At 31.5% G+C, this 25338-nt stretch overlaps 1 protein-coding gene across 1 annotated transcript in view; it reads left to right on the top strand.

Moving 5' to 3' along the window:
• Window positions 1-25338, top strand: part of LOC122516498 (division abnormally delayed protein) — a gene marked incomplete in the record, with an annotated part of 90732 nt that overhangs the window by 29038 nt on the left and 36356 nt on the right. The window contains 1 exon segment of the mRNA XM_043634359.1: window positions 23178-23742. Coding sequence (XP_043490294.1) covers window positions 23178-23742 — 565 coding nt within the window.

The following is a 25338-nucleotide window of genomic DNA, read 5'->3' as shown; positions in this document are numbered from 1 at the left end:
TTCTTTCGAAATTCTTGACACATAATTAATCCACTATCATAAAGAATATACAAATGAATACGTTTAACAAAAGATCTGTGAGCAATGGGACAAAATTATTGTTACGATAGAAAAAAAGAAAAGAAAAAAACGAGTAATAATTTATCGCAACAGTGTTATACGCTACGAGGTGTGTAAAATGAATAGAATTTGAAGATAGAGAGAGAGAGAGAGAGAGAGAGAGAGAGAGAGAGAGAGAGAAATAGAGATAGAAAATTATTCGTACGTTAGAAATACTTGGTTCGTATAAAACGCAGAACTAACGTAATAATATCCAGTTAACGTTCTAACAATTTCCACCGGCACGGCAAGTTGAGATTATTCTCCTCGACTTTCCGAGATTCCCTGAGAGTTTTATCTCGCGTTATATTAGTCGAGCGAAAATGCGATCGTCCAGAGCAGCACACGGCCCCACATGCTTTCGGATCGAGTTAGGAAAGCACGTCTCGGAATCCGCTATCTTTGCACTTTTGCGATATCAATCTTTCGACGATTTTATACTTTAACAGTTTAGAACATTTAGAAATGATTTCACGCATTACTCCACTTACATTATTTTATTTTATATTTATTTAAATTATGATGGCAAAATAACGTTCTAATCGCTTCCAATGAATTTTCGTCCGTCATTTTTGCAATTTTCTAATACAACCAAATTTTTCAACGATTTTATACTTTTACAATTTATATATATTTAGAAATGATCTCATCCATCTCCTCTTACATTATTTTATTTTATATTTATTTAAATTATGATCAAATTATTCTCTCTTATCGCAATAACATTTTAACCGATTTGAATGAATTTTTGTCCGTAATTTTTGCAATTTTATTATAATCATTTTTCAACGATTTTATATTTTAATAATTTATATATATTTAGAAATGATCTCATCCATCTTCACTTACATTATTATATTTCATATATTTCATCAAATTTTTCTTTTATCGCAGTAATGTTCTAATTCGTTTCCATGAATGTTCGTTCGCCATTTTCATACTTTTGCGATATCAATTTTTCGACGATTTTATACTTTAACAATTTATATATATATATTTAGAAAATATTTCACGCATTACTCCACTTACATTATTTTATATTATATTAATTTAAATTATGATCAAATTATTTTCTTATCGCAATAACATTTTAATCGATTTTGAATGAATTTTTGTCCGTTATTTTTGCAATTTTGCTGTAATAACTTTTCAACGATTTTATACTTTAACAATTTATATATATTTAGAAATGATCTCATCTATCTCCACTTACATTATTTTATTTTATATAATTTTAATTATGATGGCAAATAACGTTTTAATCGGTTCGAATGAATTTTCGTCCGTCATTTTTGCAATTTTCCAATACAACAAAATTTTTCAACGGTTTTATGCTTTAACAATTTATATATATTTAGAAATGATCTCATCCATCTCTACTTACATTATTGTATTTCACATATTTCATCAATTTATTCTTTTATCGTAATAATGTTCTAATTGGTTTCCATGAATGTTCGTTCGCCATTTTCGTACTTTTGCGATATCAATTTTTCGACGATTTTATACTTTAACAATTTATATATATATATATTTAGAAAATATTTCACGCATTACTCCACTTACATTATTTTATATTATATTAATTTAAATTATGATCAAATTATTTTCTTATCGCAATAACATTTTAATCGATTTTGAATGAATTTTTGTCCGTTATTTTTGCAATTTTCCAATACAACAAAATTTTTCAACTGTTTTATACTTTAACAATTTATTTATATATTTAGAAATGATCTCATCCATCTCCACTTACATTATTGCATTTTATATTAATTTAAATTATGACGACAATAACGTTCTAATCGGTTTGCATGAATTTTCATCCGCCTTACTTAATCATAAACGTATGCATAATAAAGGTAGCCATATAAGATCGCATAAAAAAATAAATAACAATTACAAATATAATTACCGAAATAACATAGTATTAATCCAAAAAGAAAAACAAAAATATGAAAATAAGAATCACAAAAGAAATCAAATTACATACAATTATAGATAATAACCCTATACATATATATATATATATAATTTATAAATAAATGTTCAAACCAAAGCAGGATCAAGATTGATAAATGGGGATCTACGATCGAAAAACAACCCGAAAGCGTGTCTTACGCGCGTATATGCATTTTTTTTTTCTTTATTCTCGACAAATCACGAAGGTGAGCATGTTTTCTCGTACAACCAATCACCACCAAGAGATGATGATGATGATGATGATGATGATGATGATGATGATGATGATGATGATGATGATGATGCCTTACGGACAATATAGAAATGAACGGCTGACAAAAGCACGCACCTTTTATGTCTCGAAGGAGAAACACGGCCGATGGTGTGGTCCCAAGTAGAAAACCAAAGGCGGAGGAGGTCACTTGAGAACTCTGGGGACTTACGAAGCACCAACAGAGAGGAACACGTGGAATCCGGAACGAAACGCCTACATGGACCCCTAGATCCGAGACACCGAGAAATCTCGATCCTCCCTCCTTCCCCCTTCCACCCTCCCTCTCACCCGTCACCAACCCCCTGTCTCACCCTCAAGGCCTTTTCTCTTCTTTTTCTCAATTTCTACTCTTCACTTATCGATACCTCGAACGATGACTCTCTTTCGATATATTCTTGTACAGGTGATTACGATGATTCATTTTGTTTTATATTACAGGTGCGTTGTGAGAATAATCGTAATAATAGTTGATCGAAAAATAGAAAAAGTTATTTAGTGGATTGATTTGAAATCAATGGGGTAATAGTAGATAATAGTAAGAAATGAAGATTTTTTTTTTCTTGCTTTTTCCTATGGTGTTTGGATTTAATTCGTTGATTATAATTGTCTTCGCGTTTGTGCCTACACGAATTTACTTCTTTTTTCTTTTTCTTTTTTTTAATTAAAAATTCGTTAATATTCCTATATTTTTTTATATATATTTATTATATTGATTATTTATTATATTATATTATATTACTATCTTTGTTATATATTTCTTCTTCTTCTTTTTTTTTTATTTTTTGTCTATTTGTTTGTATTAAGATAAAAGAAAAAGGGATCTCAATTTCTTTCTCGATTATTTTTTCTCAATCGTTCTCTTTCGCGTATCGATAAATCGAACAACGATTTTTTCGATAGATTGTATTTTATAGATAAAAATTCATTCGTTTTCATCGTTTACGTCCCGGAATGGGTATTCCATTCGATCGAGCACGATTACGAGAATAGGATTTAGATCGAAAACATATTTTTTTTTCTCTTTTTCCTCTGTATTTTTTTCCTCTGTATTTTTCCTTCTTTTTTTTTCATAATAAAATTAATTGAAGAGATATTTTCCGATTTTACTTTCGGTTATGTTGTTTATTTTATTATTATTTTTATTTTTATATATATATTGTTTTTTATTTGTTCGTATTTTTGTTTCTGTTAAAAGAGATTACGTTCCTCGAGTTTTCAGGTCAGTTATTTTCGATCAATCTCGATTTTCTCGGCGGATTGCACTCGTTTATTAAAAATAAAGGTAAAGAAAAGTTGAACACAAGAAATGATAGGAAAAACAAAAAAAAACAAACAAATAATTGTATATAATAAACGTAGAATAAAACTGCAATGCTAACAATGCCTGGCGATCAGGCAATGTGAACAATGCCTGACCCGCTAACTTTTCTCTGACATTTTATAAACCTTTGCAGATCGATTTATAACTCGATAAGATATTCTACACGTAGGAAAAAGAGTTTACTTTAATTTAATATAAGAGTCATTAAAATCCACTAACTCTTAGTATAAAAAATTTTTACCGAAACTTTTCAAAGAAACGGCAAAGTCGTACAATTAACAGCATTGCATTCTCTGACATTTTCTGAACTTTACATGCTAAATTTATAACTTAACAAAGTATTCTACGCGTAGAAAAAAGAGTATAGTTTAATTTAATATAAAAATCATTAAAATCTGCTTGTTATAAGTATACAAAATATTGACGCGAACTATTCAGAAAAACGACATTTCTTCGAAATCCAGCGTTGAAATGAAACATTGTTCTCTAACAAATTACTTTTATTAAATGTTGTTTATATGCCCTTCCGAATGTTGCGCGTGTGTATAAAGGTAACAATGCACCTAATATTAGGTTGGTCCGTATGAAATGTCGGATTTTAAAGTGAATATATATAACTGCATATCTTTTTTTAAAAGCTGTTTATTTAATAAAAATATGCTCCATTCGCTTCAATTTTTCCAACGAGATTATAATGCATAGATTTCGGTCTTAAAGAAATTCTGATCTTCAGAATCAATAATCTTTGATATAGACTTTTTCAGACTGTCTTCATTTTTAGATTGTTTAGCATATAAAAATTGTTGTAAAGGTTTAAAAAAATGGAAGTTAGTTAGCGAAAAATCCGATGAATAAGATAGGTGCGACAAAATTTCATATTTTCATTTATTTGAAAAAATTGGGTTAGCAATGATGAGAATACGTTTAATTGATCCAGCTTATTTCGCTTGGTAAGTTAGTGCAGTATCCACTTTTCCATTTTTTTCACCTTGCCAATTTCAGAAAGGTATCGCAATATTGTTGTATGATTAATTTTCATTCTGTTAGGAAGTTCCCTTGTAGATAAAGTTTAATTCGTTCCTAAATATCGTTTTTCACGGACGTTTTGGGTCTTCGACGAGGTTCGTTTTGAAGGAAACATTTACAAGACCGAGGTTTCTCAAACCAACGATGCACTTTTCAATCGTTACCAGTATTCTTCCCAGACGCCTTTTTTATGTTGCGTGCAGATTTTGCAGCATTATTACCAAGTTTATACTCATATTAAAAAATTACACGAATATCGGTTGAATTCATATCCTTATAAAATTCAAAATAAATTTAAAAATTAAACATTTTTGAGAAAATCTGTTTTGTTGAAATGTGACTTTGGCTGTCGACAGTACGACTATAAACGAAGTTATGCCAAAAATAAAAGAATAACGAAAACATGGAGGACAAACGTTCACATGTAAGGAAAATCCGACGTTTCATATGCACCAACCTAATACATAAAATTTAAGATTATAACGTTCTCATTTTAGCATTCTTTTAATTTTTATGTAATTTCTTAAAAAAAAACTACACTATAAAGATGTAATTATTACAATATAGTATATATATATAGAAAGAGAGAGAGAGAGTGTGTTAAATAATGAAAGGTAAACTGGTCAGTTTGCGGTTGTCCGATTGACTAATGCAAGATCTTCTCGTCTATCGTTTCTACGGAAGTTCGACATCATCGGGTGTTTCTCCTTTGCTCGGATGCATATCGATGCGTAGACATAACTCGATGCCGATCATACCAATGCCAAGATGCCCACGTAGAAAGCGTGCTTCGCATAGTGATGATTCGATTCTTCCGATATAAACCCGAATCGTCTGTCTACGAAGATATCACGCGTCCAACTAGAAATTGCTAGCGTGTTTCCTCTTCCTTCGTCTATCTGTCCATCTATCTGTCTCTCTCTGTCTCTCTCTCTCACTCTCTCTTTTCATCACTTTTTCTTTCTTTTTTCTATTCTTTCAAACTAAAGATCTTCGATAATAATTTTTTCCATTTTCAGGAATTTAATTTTATAACTTCGAATAAAAAAAAAGAAGAAAAAAAAACCAAAATAAAATACAACAAATCAATTCGGATAGCGAGAAAAGGGGAGGGAAAAAAAGCCGCTTTTTGTTTTTAAAAAAACTTTTATACAATTTCTTATGGTGGTTGTTACCCTTCCACCCTAATTATCTTTTACTTTGAAATTTTAAATAGAAACTTATAACCCTCCCTTATCTACTTTTAAAGGTCATACAAATCCTTCTTTTATTATGTATAAAACAATTCAATATTTTTTTTCTTTTTTCATACACAAATATATTTCTTCGAATTTTCTTATGTAGATTTTATTTTTCATTGATTTTCATTTAGATTACGTTAATAATATTTTGTCTGTCTGTCCATCTATCTATGCACGTATGTTCGTTTGTTTGTAGAGTAAAGATTTTAGTTATTTTTTTTTATTTATTATTACACGAATCAAAGTATCTTGAATATCGTGATAATTATTAATGGAATTCGTAGAATATGACCCAGATAGCTTGTTTCATAAAGATTCCATTTCTATTTCCTAACACTGTTGGTTCACGTCTTTCTCTCTTTTTCTCCCCTGCCCCCCTAAACCCCTCTCTCTCGAAGATTACGTAGTACGTAATGCTAATTTGAGCGGTGATTTGATTCCACTTTGATTGGGATCTCTTTCGAGCAACTTAGCAAACGGTACGTGTTTCATTCGATCATTGGTTGCACGTGCTAAGAAAAACGTAATTCTTTCGTTTCTAGTTAAAAAACAAACAAACAAAATATTTTATTATCGTCTCTCTAATGGTAAGAATAAAATTTGATTTTATATAATCAATACAGATTTATTTATTTCTTATAAAAAAAAAAAGAAAAAAAAAACTGGTGTGTGTACTTATGTACGCACGTAAGAAGTTATACTTCTTTGACGTACCAAAATGAATGTAACCTCAATAACCTCAATAACTTCAAAAAAATAACTTCAAAGAAAAAAAATAACTTAAAAAAAAAATAATAGTTATTATTGTTATTATTATTATTATTATTATTATCATTATTAATTTTCCTTGTTACTTTTTAATTTTCCTTGTTTATTTTTTAATTAATGTTATTATTATTATATTATATTATTATTATTATATTTCTTTTTACATAGTTGAATATATATATATATATATAAGAAAGAATAAAAAAAAAGAAAAGAAAATATAAAAATATAGATATCAATACACACTAAATATAAGGGAGATATATCGAATTACTTTATGCGTCAACAGTTATGGCACGGTGATAGAACTACTTCCCGCTCGATCATCTAAGTCAAGCAGCACTAAGTATGATTAGTACTTGGATGGGTGACCCGCTTGAGAAAAAAAAAGAGGAAGAAAAGAAGAGAAAAAAAGACGACTTCATGTCGTAAATTTGAAATCGCTTTGCCGCGCATCGTAAATACCGAAAACTTCGTGGTGTCGATTTTTACCATGTCGTTCGGAAAAACTTCATTCCCATCACATTTTCCCAAACGCGCAAAAAGAAGTATAACCTCAAAAACGTTAAACGTACTCTTTCGTTTTTTGGTTTGCTCGTAGAAAATTGAAAATAATAATAATAATAATAATAATAATAATAATAATAATAATAAAAAATAGAAATATATTTATTATACTTAAATCGATAAATCGATGGATGGGATGGATGGATGGATGAATCGATCGAGAAAGAACTCCGTCAATCGATTCATATTATTGTAAACGCGCCTACGGAATGCATAACGCATTGGCTGAGAAAATCGTGGGACGACTTTTAACTATGATTCATCGTGGGTATCGCGTTCCCGCGGCCATTGTCTATTACGCGGAACGAATTGATACACCTTGTGTTCGAGATCGATAATCGAAGCAGGTGCAATTCAAATCACCTGATCCCGCCGATTCAACAAAGTCTTTTTCTTGCGACAACACCGGCTGCTGTGAACGCGTCAAAACAAAAAAAAACCAAAAAAAAAACGACGATTCCTTTCAACTACTCCCCAACACCATCTCCACCTCCCTACGACCCCTTTGATTATCAAACACTTTTTTTTTCTTCTTTCTATTTTCTTTCTCCCCCTGCCCCCTTCCTATTCTCTTCGTTCATTCGCGAATACAAATTAAATTACGAGCAACAATTTACGAGGCCCGAGGGGAAAAAAAAAGTAAATAGTATATCTCGTTCTTGATTCAATTATTATTATTATTATGTTTTTTTTTCTTGGACATTTTTTTTTTTTTTAAATTATTTATCCTTGTTTTTAATTTTTTTTTTTTTTATAGCCTTGTAGTTCACATTCGCGAACGAAACAAATTTAATATTCCAACGAGTTGTAACAAGAATCTCGACGGGGGGGGGCAAAAAAATTAAGATGACTTATATATCCTCGATTGTAAATCTCATTTAAACGGCATCTTTCTTTTTTTCTTTTCTTTCTTTTTCCTTTTCCTTTATCCTTTTTCCTTATTTTTTTTTCATTTCTTCCTTTCATTAATAAATACTATAAAACAGTCGCGTTATGAAAAAAAGAAAAAAGAAAAAAAAAGGGATTGATGACAAATTATATTCGCTTAATGATAAGAGATATTATCCAAAGTATAATAAGATCTGTTATAATCTGTAATGAAAATTGTTCTCTTTCCACCCCCCACGTATCTCCCTCCCTCCTTCCCTCCCTTCTATTATCCCCCACAATCCACGAAGGATCTCGAAAAATACGCTCTAATGTATAAGTAGTAAGCTTAAATTCTTGGAACATTAAATTGGACGTGACGATTAACACCGACTAGAGCCATTAATTGCATTGCAGAGAAGGCAGGGGTGGGGGGTAGGTAAGTCGGGGAATGGGCTTGGATGGCAGAAGAGGAAAAAGAAGAAGAAGAAGAAGAAAAAAAAAGATGAGGGAATATAGTAGTCGTAATAGTAATAGTAATAGCAAGTGGAATAGGGTTGGGACAGGGATAGGGGGATAAGGAGGGGAAGGAAGAAAAAGCTATGCAGCTTCTTACCATCTTCCTTAAACCCCCTCCCCCTCCTCCTCCTCCTCCTTAGCACTCTTTGTTCAATCCTTCTTATCCTATATCTCATACGAGTCACGTTTGTACGCGGACAATAGTCAACTCTTATCTCTAATGATCCTCGCGGCCTCCGTTGTGTCCTGTTAAAAAAAAAAAAAATAAAAAAAAGAGAAAGAAAAGAGAAAGAAAGAAAGGAAAGAAAGAAAGGAAAGAAGGAAGGAAGGAAGGAAGAAAGAAAGAAAGAAAGAAGAAGAAGGAAGATAAAAGAAAAGTATCTATTGAAATTTTTCTCGGTTTCAACGGTTCTATTTTCGCCAAGTAACGCTGATAAGTATCTTCCAAAATGAGTACGAGTGAGCAAAACTGAATGAGAGAGAGAGAGAGAGAGAGAGAGAGAGAGAGAGAGAAATATAAAAAAAATAAAAAGGTTTTCGATAGGTCTCTCTCTTTCTCTCTCTCTTTCTCTCTCTTTTTCTCTCTTTCTCTCTCTTTCTCTCTTTCTCTCTCTTTCTCTCTTTCTCTCTCTCTTTCTCTCTCTCTTTCTCTCTTTTTTTTCTTCTTCTGTCTTTTTTTTTTCCTCTCTTTCTTTTCCTACCGTTTTAACCTATTTTCAGAGAAGTCATACTTTACATTGTAATTACAGTACCGTTAAAGTTGCCATTAAAACGATACCTTACGATACGGATAGGAGAAGGACAATCGTTAAATAACAATTTTATAGACTTGACCTACGGCTTTCTGCAAGATAACTTTATAATCTGTAGTATTATCTATTTTACTAGTGTAAAAATACCTACCACCTACCACCCCCTCATGTATGTGTGCGCACACATATTTATCTGTTAACGTGCCTCGTTTACGATTTTCCAAGAGAAGTCTTTCTCTCTCTCTCTCTCTCTCTTTCTATTTCTCTCTCTATTTCTCTCTCTTTTTTTTTCATAGGTTTTTTTTCCTTTTTTTTAAATTCATCAATTACCTTTACACTCGATATCATCAACCATTCATCTTTGGACCAATCACACGCGAGATTTTCTTTTAAATTTTTCTGGTATATACACGTAATTATACGTGTTTCATTCTTATATATTCGTGTAAATTGTTTTCTAATTAATTTTTTCTTTTTTTTTCTTTTTGTGGAAGCTCGAAACTTTTTTAAACTCTAATAACGTATATTAATTTTTGAAAAATACGTTTGTGCACGTAATCATTGATTATAGTTGTATACAAATCTTAATATTGTTCTGTTATTCGTCGGATACGTTTCATCTTATTATAATCATATAATATTTTAATTAAAATAATTGATATATTTATACGGTAATACGTATAATCATTAAGAAAAAAAGAAAATACGAATATTATAGATCAGTTTGACAAAATTTAAAAACAACATCGTACTTTTATCGTTACGCGTCGGACACGTTTATTATTCACAGTTTAGTTGCAATTATATTATTCATTTATTTTTGTTTTTTGTAAGTATAAAAATGTATAAACAAATAGGTAAAATTACATTAAAAAAAAATAGATACGAATAGATCAATTTGGACAAAAACGTAACAAAATTATTCTCTCAACTCTCGTCCCTTCCCCTTCCACCCAACATATTTTTATTATATAATTTTTTTTATTAATTTTACAACAATCCTACGATTGTTTTAAAATGCGAAAAGGATGATAATAAATTGCAATACTATAAATAGAACAATAAAAAACAAAAAAAAGAGATAAAGAAAGAAAGAAAGTAGCTGATTGTGCTAGACTCGTAGTAAGAAGTTCGTCATACGTGTACACATATATACACACATATACACACACATATATATCGCATATGTGTGGGCACGAAACGAAGCTAAACGGCTGGTTAAGCTCGAGATAAGGGAGATAACCCGTGTCTCCTCTAGCTTACGGTCTCATCTCTCTTTTATTCCCCCCTTCTCCTCCCCCTCCTCCCCACCCACATTCCTTCTCCTCCACCTCTCCATCTTCTTCTTGTCTTCCCACTCTTCGCAGAATTTGTCTTTTATTTATTTTTTTTTGCTTTTTTCCCTTTACATTTTTTCCTCCTTGACGTCTTCCTCCTCCTCCTCCTCCTCCTTCTCCTTCAAGGCTAATTTGTTTACAACCGTAAACTCGTTTTATGAGATCATTTTAAAAAAAGAAAGAACTCCGATTTTTTGTGTTTTTTTTTTTTTTTTCACGTGATTCGTTAAAAATAAATCAATTTATAAATAACAGTGCTTGCCAACCTTTTTCTTGTTTTTCTTTTTTGTTTAATGGCCATGGTTTATCTAAAAAATTGTTTAAAATTCTGACGTTCCTTTTTCTCCCAGTTTTTTTTCTGTAACATATGATTCTTATTAATCAAAAAATGAACTTTCAATAAACTTGTTTTAAAGTATCTTTCAAAAAAATGTGAAGCATATCTATAGGAAAAATAAAAATAAAAGTAAAACGTACGTTGTGAGGAAAAGAAAGAATGCACTTTTAATAACACATTCTCGAATCGTCTACCTTTAATAATCAAATTTTTTACATGTATTCCTACGCGTAATAATATAATATAATTAATAAAAAATCAATCGTAGAAACGTGGAAGATTTTTAATGAATTTTGTTTTATATTCTAATCGATTAAAAAAAAACTATCTCAACGGAGAAAAATGAGCTTCTATGATAAGAAATATAATACTTAATAATAGTGAAGACAAAAAAATGTATAGAAACATTAGAAGATGTAAAAACGATGTTAACGTGTATCGTCATAAAATAGTTTATTGTTAAATATGTTGAAATTAATTTTTAAATATTAAAATACGACGAAAACGCGTTACGTTTAATATATAAATATTGTAGTTATATCTATATTGAATATATTTAAATATTCTTTTATCTTATGGAAGAGTAAGAAAAATGCCAAACGTTAAAATAAAATTTGCATATAGTACTTTTTAAATTAATAATAAAGGAATATAAAAATTGTATGGAATAAATTCATTGTTTGATAACGCATTCTCGAATTGTACAATAAAAATCAAATTAAACAAACCCCCCTTTTCCCCCCATGTTACCACCGCGCTTGAGAATCACGACATTAGAGAACAGAAACATGATAGAAAAATGCTTGGAGTGAAAAAGTGTCATTTGGAAAGGTTAGTAAAAGAAAAGTTGTGTCGGTCGATCGTTTTATTAACGTTTCGTCGAGTTTCTCGATAAAAATTCGTTCCCCCGTAAAATTTCATTCCGCCTTTATTCTTTTTATGTTCCAATGGTGTATAGGGTTATCCCCTATAGTCCTACAGTTTTAATTTTACCAAGCCACTGTTGAAAAACAAACGAATAAAAGGTAGGAGTAATATAACTATTATGCCATATTCTTTTATATATTCTCTCTCTCTTTCTCTCTCTCTCTTTCTCTCTCTCTCTCTCTCTTGCTCTCTCTTTTCGTTTACCATTTTTTGTGTATACTCCATTAGTTTTTATTACTTCTTTTAAATTCTTTCACGGTTATTAACAATTTAGATTACTCCTATTCAATATTCTCTTTTCAATATTTTTTTTTTGTAATTCGATGAAATGAAATGAAATGAATTACACATTTTACATATTTATATTTATTCCAATCGTGAATTACAAATTCTTTCCCTCTCTCTCTCGTTCTCTCGTTTGAAGATTCCCATCTCCCTTAACACGCGAAGGTCTTTGAAAAACAATGATATATTCTAATTCGTTATAACGTGTTATTCATTTTTATAAGTAAAATACATATTTAAACAAAAAAGAATATAAAATCTAGTTCAGAGCAAGAAGGAAATTGGCCTAATATTTTTATAGGAACAACCCTCCTCCCTCCCCCTCACCCTCCCCCACCGCTTTATATGCATCTTCGATAGAGAAATATTTCTGAAGAAAACTGAAGGAATAGAAGTTTGCGTGGTTAGGGAGAAAGGAGGAAGGGGGGGGATGAAAACACTCTCGTACCTAGAGGAGACGGTCTAAGTAATTCGCTGACAAAAAATAAAAAGAAAGGAGAATGGACGGACGGAACCAGAAAGAGAGAGAGAGAGAGAGAAGAGAGAGAGGAAACTCTAAAACAAAAAAAAGGAAAATAAAAGGTAGGAAGGGGAAATAAAGTGCAGTAGGAAGAAGTTGTTGTGCAGAAGATTTTCGGATTTGCACGAAGGAAGAGGCGCCCCAGAGTTGCTATCCGATAAAGCCACTCGCCCTATCTCGCACATGCCTGAATATAAAGACGTTTTCTTACTATACACACAAGCCTGAGAAAAAAAGAAGAAGAAGAAGAGGAAGAAGAAGAAGAAGAAGAAGAAAAGAAAGAAGTGGAGGAGGGTGAACTCGGCTCAAGGGCAAAAACAGAGAAAGATAGAGAAATAGTAAGAGTAACAGGAGAGAGAGAGTAATAGAAGTGAAAGATCGTAGAGAGTTAGAAAGAAAGAGAAAGATAGTAGGAGAGAGAGAGAAAGGCAGAGGCAAAGAAAAAGGGAGAGAAAGAGTAAGATAGAAAGTGTGAGGTGATAGAAAGAGAAAGAGAGAGAGAAAGAAGTGAAAGATCAAGACTCAATGAGAAAGAAAGGTAAAAGAGAGAGAGAGAGTAAAGAGTGAAAGATCAAGACACAAAGAGAGAGAAGAGTAAGAAGGAGAGAGGAGGTGAAAGGAGTGAAAGATCAAGACTCAAAGAAAGAGAAGAGTAAGAGAGAGAGAGGGGGAAGGGGGTGAAAGGAAACAAGGATCAAGACTCAAAGAGAGAGATGATCAAGATTCGAAGAGAGGGTGAATATTCACGTAACTTAGCAAGCATCCTCTTCCTCCTCCTCCTCTTTCTCTCGTATTACAACGCGTTTCATTTGCGAATTTCACATGGCACGAGTTTAGGGATCAAACTTGTGTATATATTGTATAGGATATATATTCTACGTAAGCATATATTTAGATATATATAAATGCATACATATTTATATGTGTAACCATCTTGGGTTATGTTCAACGATGCAACGGTAATTTCAGGAAAATTAGAAAGCTAAAGGGATGGGTAGAGAAGGGAAGGGAGAGGGGAAGGGGTTAAGTCAGAAACGCAAAAGTGTACTTATTGGAACTTGAAATAGACAGACAAGATTAATCCTTGAAACGTGGGAAGGTATTCAAGAGAAAATGCGAGTGGGAGGTATGAATCTTATAAAAGATAATATATGTATCATATAAAGAAGAATGTATGTATGTTCTTCTTCTTTTTTTATGTTAAAGTGTGTATGAGAATGAATGAATAGTTATCTGGAAATAGGGAAGTATGTCAAGAATTGTAAATCGATGAATAAGATAAATCTTTAAAGTGTATGAAAAAGAACTAGAGACAGAGAGAGAGAGAGAGAGAGAGAGAGAGAGATCGAATCAGTCGAGATAGATGAAAAAATTTTAGAAAAAAAAATCAATGAACTAGACGAACCTAAAAGGAATATGAATAAGAGCACAGGAAAAAAAATATATTTATATATAAAGAGAATATAAAAGTTTATTAAGCGAAAGAGAGGGAGACAGATAGACAGAAAGATATATAAATGAAATAAAAGAGAAAGAGAAAAATAGATTGGAAGAATGAATAGTAAAGTTAAATGGAAATATTTTAGAACAGAGAAATCAATGAACGAGATGAATCTAAAGAGAATATTAAAGAAGAGAAGAAAATGTCTGTAAAGGGAATGGAAAAGTGTATTAAAAATATTTAAATAAAAGAAAAATAGAAAGAGAGAGAGAGAGAGAGAGAATACCAGAAGAATGATAAAGGATAAGAGTAATAGACATAGAAAACATAGAGTAAGTGAGATAAAGAAGCATGTTAGCACGTGTCGTTGCCTCGGCAACCTGGTGCCTAGATCTCTTGAGCTAGCCGCTTCTATTTTCGATAGCCGCGAAAAACGCACTTCCTCCGTGACCGAGTGTTTATACTTTTAGCGGGGGCGAGCCTACGCTTCTCACGATCCATTGATATCTCTTTTTTATCTTTTATATATTTTCTTCTTCTTCTTCTTTTTCTTATTCTTCTTCTTTCTTTTTCTTTTCTTTTCTTTTCTTTTTTTTCTCTCGTCATCATTATCATCATCATTATTTCTCTTTTGCTTCTTTTTATACGAAAAATCTTTTCTTTTTTTATATTATAATTAATGGTTTTTATATTATATTAATTAATTTATATTATATTATATAATGTTAATAGTTTTTGTTTTATATTATATAAAAATAGACTTATTTATATTTGTGTGCGTGTGATATTTATTTATTTTTTTTTTTTTTTGGGCAAAAGTTTATTCTCAAGTGGTCGCATTAACAATGGAAGTCATTAGCGACCACTTTCATCGTACAGATTTTGACAATACGATTATTCGATGATCAAACAATACACGGTTATTCGTTTTACAGAAAATTCAGTAAGTTGTCTATTTAATATTTATTATTATTTGTGGAAACCTATCCCCCCTCCTCTTCATTTTTCCACGTTTTATTTTATTCCTCTAAATAATGGTATATTTTAACCAATTTTTTTTTTATCTATACGAGAGGATGGTATATATGTTTCGCTAAGTGTTGCGACATAATTAGAGTATTTTTAGATATTTATTTTTGTAATATCACTAAAAGGATGAGAATCAAAGTGAGAAGATCTTTTTTGCAACGAAAATGATTTATATCGCATATTCGTAGGTTTCATTTGTATTTCTTCAGTGATCTACGCAATAATCTTGACACTTTCATGATTTACAATTCTAGACCATCACCCCTTGATATATCTTTATTTAATTATTTAATAAAGTGTGTGATATCGTTTAATAAAATTGTATTAACTTTATATATTTTTTTTTATTATTTATATATTATTTCCGTTTCGTTCACGTCCTCCTCCTCCTCCTCCTCCCTCCTCCTCTCCTCCTCCTCCCTTCATTTGACGTTTCTTCTATCCATTTTTTTCTCTCTCTTCTCATTTTCTTTCCCTGCTTGTTGTTTTTTTTTCCTATTCTATTTGCTCTTCCGTTGAATGTTGTTTTTTTTCCGGCAGCAATTCTCGCACCGATTTATTAGCACCCGTCAACTAAGCACGACGACGACGACGACGACGACGACGAATCCCAGATTCCACACGGATTAGTGTGTATACCTACCTACCCGCTGCTTTTAACGAGACACGATTTGTTCGTGTTTCTCCACGTGGAACGAACAGTTCTATGTCGTTTACCATGCGTTTCCCTCTAATCGTTCCTTCACCATGAGGAAAGAATTTTATTGGGGAAATAGTATCATATACAAATAGTATCATCATTCTTCCTTTATTTCATTTTTTTTCTAATTACACGTACACCACCCCCTCTACCTTCCTCCCTCCCTCCTTCCCGCCTTCCCCCCTAAAAAAAATATATGAATCGCAACAGAGAGGAGATACCTATTATGAAATAAAACGAACGGATTCTTTATTTTGATGTTTCCTTTTCTTCTTTTTTCTTTCGAATAAAACTTTTTTCACGATGCCATAATTATTTATATTTAATTTTAAATAATGCAAGCGTTTTTAATTATACGTACACATTCTCCTTCCCCCTCTCGCCCCCTTCCCCTCCAAAAAATATATAAATCGCAACAGAGAGGAGATATTATGAAGTATAAAACGAACGAGATTCTTTATTTTTTAATGCTCCCAATTTTTGTTGTTGTTGTCTCGAATAAAACTTTTTACGTTTATGCACGTAATTATTTGTATTTAATATTAAAAAGTGTACGCGCGTTTTTCTAATTATACGTATACTCCAAAATAAAGGAAAAAATAGATATGAATCGCAACGAGGAAAAATTACGAAATATAACATTAACGAGGGATTTTCTTTTTTTTTTCTTTCCTTTTTCTTTTTATTTTCAATGTTCCTAACTTTTTGTCGGAATAAAAACTACTTACGTTATCCCATAATTATTTTTATCTTATATCCTCTAAAAAGTGCACACGTTCGAGTTGCACTTCGGTAACACTTGAAATGGATCGGAGGGGGAGGAGGAGGAGGAGGAGGATCTCTTGCGTTGAAACTCTCTTCAAGTATTTCCTTCTCTCGCTTTCTATCTTGATTCTTTTTTTTTTCTTTTTCTTTAGAACGTATCTATAATTAAGTACGAACGAAGAGTTCTTTAAGAGGCAAGAAAGAACGTCCTCGACCAAAAAAAAAAAATAAAAAAAAGGAGGAAAAAGAGAGAGAGAGAGAGAGAGAGAGAGAGAGGAATCTAAGATTCATTTTCAGACACCTGCTTTGTTCTATAAATTACATCTGCCTTTCCTTACTTTTCACACCTTCTCTCATATTTTCCTTAGACTTTTGTCCCACGGAAAGCGACGAAGTAACTTTAGAGATAAGCGGTCCTGTATCTCATTCTATATTTACAATACCATGTACTTTTCTAACATTAAAATTTTATTCTTATGTACATACATACATTACATATTTACATAGAAATGTACACGTGTAATAACGACTAACATAAGTGCGACAAACTTAATGGGGATTTTAATCTCGAACACACACACACACACTTTTTCGAGAAATTCTCTATTTTTCCATTTCGTTTGTGTTTTCTCACTAGAGTCAAACAATTTTCGACATTTTTTTTCCTTTTTTTTTTTTCATTTGCATTTTGCGATCGTAATCTCTGCATTTCGTAAAAACGTATCTACGAAAAAAGAGAGAGAGAGAGAGAGAGCAAAAGAAAAACAGGAAATTATTAAAAAGGAAAAGAAAACGAGAGAACACGCGAACACAATTATACAGTCATTCTAATTCAGTATTCCAGAATTGTATATGGTACATCTATTCATTATTTATTTTTGTCTATCTTCCGTTCTTTCTTTCTTTCCGTGGAATACATAATGCCTCCTTTATTTGATGGCTTGTGTTCGCCATGATTGGTGCACGATCGGCATTTTCCATTCGTCTTCTTCCCCTCGTTATTTAGCATTCGTGGCCACCTTCGATGTCCTTTTCTCGAAGGTATGCACGCGTGCTCTTTTACTGTCAGTGGGAAAAGGAGACAGAAACAATGAGAAAAATATCCAGACGGACGGACAGAGAAATAAAAAAAAAAGATAAAGAGATGGTAGGGGGAAAGAGAGAGAAATATAGTAGGGGTGCGTGTAAGAGAAAGAGATAAATGAGTATCTGAGAGAGAAAACCAAAAGAATGTATGAGAAAGAGAAAGAGATAGAATGTAAGACAGAATTAGAGATAGAAAGAGAGAGATAGTAAAATAAGAATGTATACGAAAGAGAGAGAGAAAAAACAGAATTAGAGAGAGAAAAAGAAAGAATGTATGAGAAAGAGAGTATGTGTCAGAGAGAGAAAGAAAATAAAAGTGTGTACGAGAGAGAGAGAGAGAGAGAGAGAGAGAGAGAGAAAGAAGAGGAAATATAAGAGAGAAAGATTAAAAGATTAAGAGTATGTGAGAGAGAGAAAGAGAGAAATAGAGAGAGAATAGCAAATGTCGGCAAGTTGCCATGTACGGTGGAAAGTGGTGGTCGGTGTTGTAGTTTTGAATTCGTCCGAGATTCTTTCGTTCGTTCGTTCGTTCGTATCAAGGTCTTGGACCGGCTTCGCCACTGGCACCGACTACGACGTTACATGGGAGAGTTCCCACGTGCCTTTTGCACAACCTCTTTTCTCCTCCTCCTCCTCCTACCCCTCTTCACTCGTTCCTCTTTTTCTTCTTCTTCTTCTTCTGTTTCGCCTCACTCCCCGTCGTTGCAAAGGTACGAAGGGTGGTGCACCTTTCTTATTATTTTCATTCGTTTATTTCTTTCTCTTTCTTTGGCCACCATCGATGTTTAGCACCGTTCGAACTTGTTCCCTTGTTGCGTGTCCTCAAATTCGACGAGAAATAAAATGAAAATTTGATGGGCGGGGAAGGGAGTGGCCAGGGCGGCAAAGATGAAGCTATAGAAAATATTTATCCATAAATTGTTTTTATTATTTATATATATATAGAATTTTTTTTCTTTTTTTCGTTTTCTTTTTATTTACAAATATATAAGGGTTATACGCAGTTGCGAGCTCGAAAAAGACGTATTTTCATGAATTTTTTCTAGAAACAGTTTTTATTTCTCAAACAAAGTGATGGTAATTCAATAGAGCCAACTTTTGAGAATACAATAGCGCGTCGATTATGTAAAAATGTTATGCTGCACTGCTCCTGTAGATGATTTCCTGAACGTCCTCTAAAAAAGACGTTTGGCGGTGATCTCCATTTTGGCGGTTTGGATTGTCCGAAATTAAAAAATATGGTGGATTCTTTAAAGGATAGATTAAGCAGGTATTAAAACCAAGGAATAATATTGATTTTGACAAAATGGCGTCTATTTGAAAAAAGTTGTTTTTTTGACTAAAATTTTCGTTCTAAATTGTTACAAAAAATAGTAATAAATTTTTTAAAATTATCCTTAACTTAATACCTGAGGAATATATCTAAAAAGATTGTGTAAAAATTCGAAACCGATCGGATAAGCCGGTTCTGGAAAAATCGAGATCTTTGAAAATACCGTTTTGAGAAAAACGCGTTTAAGTTTCAAAGAGACGTTTACCATAGTTAAAATTTTTTGTGCAGCTTACATGAGTGAAGAATATTTGTCGGATCGATTTGAAATTTTCAGAGAATATACTTAAATATATGTACAGTCCGAAAATGCAAAAAAAAAATCGATTTTTTTGAAAATCCTAACTGCGTATAACCCCTTAAATTATACGTGTACAGTATAGTAAGCAATGCAGTATTGTTATCCGTTTATATAACAATAATTAATTTAAATAAGGGAGATAAATAAATTGTAATTTAATTACAATCTATAACATTATTTATTTTTATTATTATTATTAAATTCAAGTAAATTTTTGAATAGAAATTGCAAAGTTGTATTAACGATCAGATAATCTTGGAAGATAATAAAACATAAAAGTAATAATGTAATTTGGTAGCAACGATAATAACCACGTTACGACTAAAGTTTTAAATCGGTGTAATTCGGAAAGAACAAGTACAGGGCAAAAGGATTGAGTAGGAAAAGTAGGGGAGAATGTGAATCTATTACAATGGATTCTCTCTCTTTCTCCCTCCACCCCTCTTTTTAGAAGAATTAAGAAACTGAATCTAGAATGTGGGGTTATATAAATAATCGAGCTAACGCGAAAGTTCTCTATTCTTATTCTTTTTCTCGTAGTGTTATCGATTTTACACGTTAATCGCAATTTTATTCTTCTTCTTCTGCTTCTTCGAAATCAATTTTATTCCGAATTTTCGCGAACAACAAATATTATCTTCTTCTCTTATCGTTTTATTAGATTTTTTTCTCTTTTTTTCTCTTTTTATTTTCGCGTCGATCACAATCATTCTACTTCTCCCCCTTCCCCCCTTCTTTCTTCCAACGTTAATTCTATTCCGAGTTTCGGCGACAATCAAATTTTATTTCTTATTTTTACCGTTATTTTGTAATATTTTTACTACTACTATTACTTCTACTTCTACTTCTATTTCTATTTCTATTTTTATTTCTACCTCTACTTCTTTTTCCTTTTTTCTTCTTTTTTGTTTTTAGATTAATTTTCTATTCTAATTTTCCATAACAACGAAATTTTATCTCCAATTCCTTTTTTATTTTATTTTTTCTTATTTTTTTTTTATTTCTTCATTTAATTTTGTTCCTTTGATTTTCTCCTTCCTTCTCGTTTACTTCGGGGGACTGAAATTACGGTAAAAGTGTGGGGTATATATATTTCGAAGTAGAGATATCAAAGTACTCGCTCTTTTTTGATGAGACTCGTTAAACGAAACGACTTTATTCTTGGAAGTTAAGGAAAAGAGAGTGGGAGGGAGGTAAATGCTGGAGGGGGTTTTTAAGGATAGAGTTGGTAGGTGATGGTAAGGTGGTGGAAAGGTGGTGGAAAGGTAGGAGTAGTCGGGATAAAGAAATCAGCTCACAGGATGACTCGGGAAATTTGACTGAAAGTAAAACTGGCAACGAAGGAAAAAATCAAAAAGAGAAAGAGAGAGAGAAGAAAAGGTAACCGTTCCCGTCTACCTTTTTCCCTTCCCACACGGTGGCGCTAAAATAAAATGACCGTAGGTAGGAATGCAGGGTCTGCCCATTGCAAATGGACCTAACATAAGAAAGAAAGATAAACATATACATATACATATACATATACATATACATATATATATGTACAAACATATATATACACATTTATATAAATGTCATATATAATACACGCACACACGTTACATCTATTATTATAATATATACACTTATATATATATAATAGACACTTATGTATACGTCATATATAATATAGACGTTCCCATATATAATACACGCCCACGTATACACCATATATAATATACATACACGCATATATAATACAAACTCAAATATATATCAAAAGTAATATACACATTTATCTATATAATCCACGTTCATATATACGTCACACATATAACACCACACACACAAACATAGCATCAATATATTATATACACGCACATATACATGTTAACGTTATGCAGGCAGACAGAGTTTAGAAAAGGATAGCATTTCGAAGGACTGGAATGAACAAAGATGGTGAATACAGCTTTCATCCCATCTCTCTCTCTTTCTGTCCTTCTGTCTACCCTCTTAGAGGTATTTCGAGCCGGTAGAATCGATCGAGAGAGAGTAAGGAAGACAGTAAGTCTGTGAGTGAGTGAGTGAGTGAATGAGTGAGCGAGAGAAAGAAGAAGAGGGTAACGCCACTCAGTCTCTTCCTTACTCTCGCAATTTGTTCTTAGTCATCGTCCGAAGGTTATGGTACCGGTCTTTTCCCTTCTTACGTTAGTTTACACAGAAACTATCGGAAGAGTACATCGTTCCTCTTTTTTCACTCTTCCCTTTCCTACCCTTTCCTATCCTTTCCTTTTCTTTTCTTCTCTTTCGTTTACGAGTTAATATTTACTTTCCTTTTCACATTATAATACATACTTAGATAAGTGCAACGACCCTGTCGCATAATCCATCATTCACGTATTATACCCACGTTCCTTGATTTTCTATATCACACTCATACATTGACATATACACACACATATATATATGTTGCTTTAGAGATTGACAAAATTCTAATTCTAAGAAACACGATATATCACTCTTATCTTTTACAGAAAAAAATATCTGCTAGGTATACATTGTTTTAGAGATTGACAAAATTCTGATATTAAGAAACACGATATTGCTTTTATCTGTTATGAACAAAAGTTAATAATAATAATAATCTCTAATAAGTATGGTGAATCACATCAACTCGTAATAATTGTAATAATTGATATTGGCTTGTAATGCATAAATTCAAAATTTTAATATACAGAAATCTTATGATAGGATTATTAAAGTTTTAATGCAAAATAATATTTTATTGTTATATGAATATAACAATAGAAAAATTGTAACTCAACAAATCTTTTTCTTTTTCTTTTTTAAGTTTTACTAAAATGATAACAAATTGTTCTCACAAGAGTATTTTCGTATCTATGTAAGATATAATAAAAATACGGTTATTATATTTGTCAGTAGCACTTGGTTGATTCTTCTTTGCATTTTTTTAATCTTTTGAGAGGATTGGATAGATTCTGTTCAGACAAATTCTATTATCATTTATATAAAAGTCAACTTTTCATATCGTAAAATATTCTTTTGCAATAAAATTAATATCAATTGAAAATTTAAATAATATTTATTAGATGTTTACGCGTATAAAAACCTTTTGAAATATCATAGAACGAGAAAATATAGATTAGTTTTTCTTTTTGTTTAAATCGACAATAATAATAATAATAATAATAATAATAATAATAATAATAATAATACAAATATATTCCTATTACTCTGATTGCATAATACTTTAGATTATTTCTTTCGCCTCGTTTACTCTTCTATTAACGTATAAGCAACAAAAGTAAAAGATAATTTCATTGAAAAAACAAAAAAAAAGTGACGTGTATTTTCTATTTAATCAATTAGTTGTTTATCAAGTCTAAAAATAAAATTATTAATAAATGTGTCTTAGGGGAAGTTGGGCAGGGTAAGAATTTAGAACGTTATATTTCATTTAAGTTCAGAGTCTCTTATATATTATTACAAAAAGACATAAGATTCTTATATTTGTGAAATAATAAAACTGTACTTAGCATCTATAAAAATCGCATCTATAAATTATTGAATTATTTAATAAATTATTTAATCTATAAATTATTGAATTGTTTAATAAATTATTTAATCTATAAATTATTGAATTATTTAATAAATTATTTAATCTATAAATTATTGAATTGTTTAATAAATTATTTAATCTATAAATTATTGAATTGTTTACAGAAACGGTAACAACATTGGCGAAACAGTCGGAGGTGAAGACGATGACTCTCTTCGATCAAGTTTATAAATCTATGGCAGTTCAGAGTAAACCATCGATCAGAGCACTTTACCAAGCAATGATAGACTACGTGTCACCTAATAACACGCCGGACAGTTTACAACAGCCGTTGACTCGCGAGCTTCTTCACGAAAGATTCCTCGAGTTTTTCACACGACTGTTCCCGGTCGCTTATCATCACGCCGTGAATCCCGGCAAAGATGATTTCTCCGATAAATTCAAGTCTTGCTTGTACGAAACCATGGAAGAGATCCAACCGTTCGGTGACGTACCAAAACAAATCTCCCGAGTTGTTGGGAAAAGTCTTGAAGCTACGAGAGTTCTTATCCAAGCATTGACGCTCGGCAAAACTGTCTTAGACAGGACCGATAGCGCACTATTTTCTGGCAACAGTCCTCAACAAGAAGCTTGCTATAATGCCCTACTTAGGATGACTTATTGTCCACGTTGCCACGGCATCGAACTAACCGTCAGACCGTGTGCCGGATTCTGCACCAACGTTATGAGGTAAGGCATTAACTTTTTCTTCTTCTTCTTATTTTTTCTTTTTTTTTCTTTTTACAAAAGTTTCAGTTTAATCCAACTTACTGTTAGTTAGTCGACAAATAATTCAGTAACAATGATAATAATATTGGTTGTTGTTTTTTTTTCTTTCTTTCTTTCTAAGTAATCTGTACTTCATTATTTTAATATTTTATTGTTTTCATCTTTTTTTTTTCAAATAAGAAACAAAAATGTCTTTACATATATATATCTAAAATATAATATAAAAATGTGAACAATGAAAATATATTTATTAATAATTACACTTGCCCAATGGCGCTAAAGAATTAATAAAAAGGTTAACACATACAAATTATATGAATATAATATGAAAATGAACAATGAAGATTTTCTCTCGCGATATTAAAATTCCTTAATTATGATTTAATTCGTAATTGATATTTAATTCATTAATTCTTTGTTTTGTTTTTTTTTTAATTACAAATATCGATACTTTTTATCAAAAATTTTATTATATTATTATTGCATACTATTTTGTTTATGAACGGTTGCTGTAATGAGAGGATTTTACATGCTCTTAGGAAAGAAATTATTTATTTGATTGTATGTTATCGAAACCTCTGTGGCTATTAAGTTACTTTGCATAGAACATGTAGGTAAAACCGCCCGCATAAGTGCTTAAATCGTAATTTCGTTCGGGAATAATTTTACGTTAATCGAGGCGTACGTGGGCTCTCGAAAACGAATACCTTCGCTAAAATTCAAATTACTCGTCGTGTTATATTCGCTTGTACACATTAGGAGGTGGTGTATGCACTATACCTATCTACCCCACTACTAATAAACTTTTTTATTCGTATCGACAACACCAAAATGGTTGGTCATTGCTCTGCTGTTGAACCATCGAACTATAAATCTCCAAACGCTAAACCAATTTCATTTGTTTCGCCTAATCACGACTAAAACGACCTTTCCATATTGATTTTGACCGTACGGATAATTTACCACCCACCACTCCCAAATTCTCTCTCTCTCTCTCTCTCTCTCTTTCTCTTTGAGTTTGACCGAGCTTACGTTCGTCACTGTGTTTTACTATGGATTAGATTTCGATTGATTTACGGAACTGAAACGTGCATTCTGTTTGTATCGATCATCCTNTATTTTCAATTCACATCTGCATTCTATCATATTTTAATACATATTTAATAAAATAGTATATATAAATAAATCAAAAATATTATTCTCCAATCGTATTGATATCAGTTTATCAAATTTCATAATACTTCATTCTTTGTCAAAGAATTTTGATACTTTGCGAAGGATGTATATAAATATTTTGTAAAAAGGATTCCTACAAAAAATATAATACACGTTCGTCGAATCCTCTATCGATACTTTTAGCAAAAAGAAGATAAAAAAAAAAAATCGAATGGACGCGAAAACAAAAAATAACATACGGGAAAGTACAGGCACGTGATTTTTCATTCGAGATTAAAGTTTATTAATTTATCGAATTTCGTCAAATACAAAATATCGTAATAACATTACACTCGATATCAACGGATGTGTATTTATCGAAAAACAGAAAGAGAAAGAAAG

The sequence above is a fragment of the Polistes fuscatus genome, unplaced genomic scaffold (assembly GCF_010416935.1).
Source record: "Polistes fuscatus isolate 324 unplaced genomic scaffold, CU_Pfus_HIC Scaffold2, whole genome shotgun sequence".
Classification (NCBI taxonomy): domain Eukaryota; kingdom Metazoa; phylum Arthropoda; class Insecta; order Hymenoptera; family Vespidae; genus Polistes; species Polistes fuscatus.
Note: the sequence above shows the minus strand (reverse complement) of the source record. Positions and strands in the feature narration are given on the sequence as shown.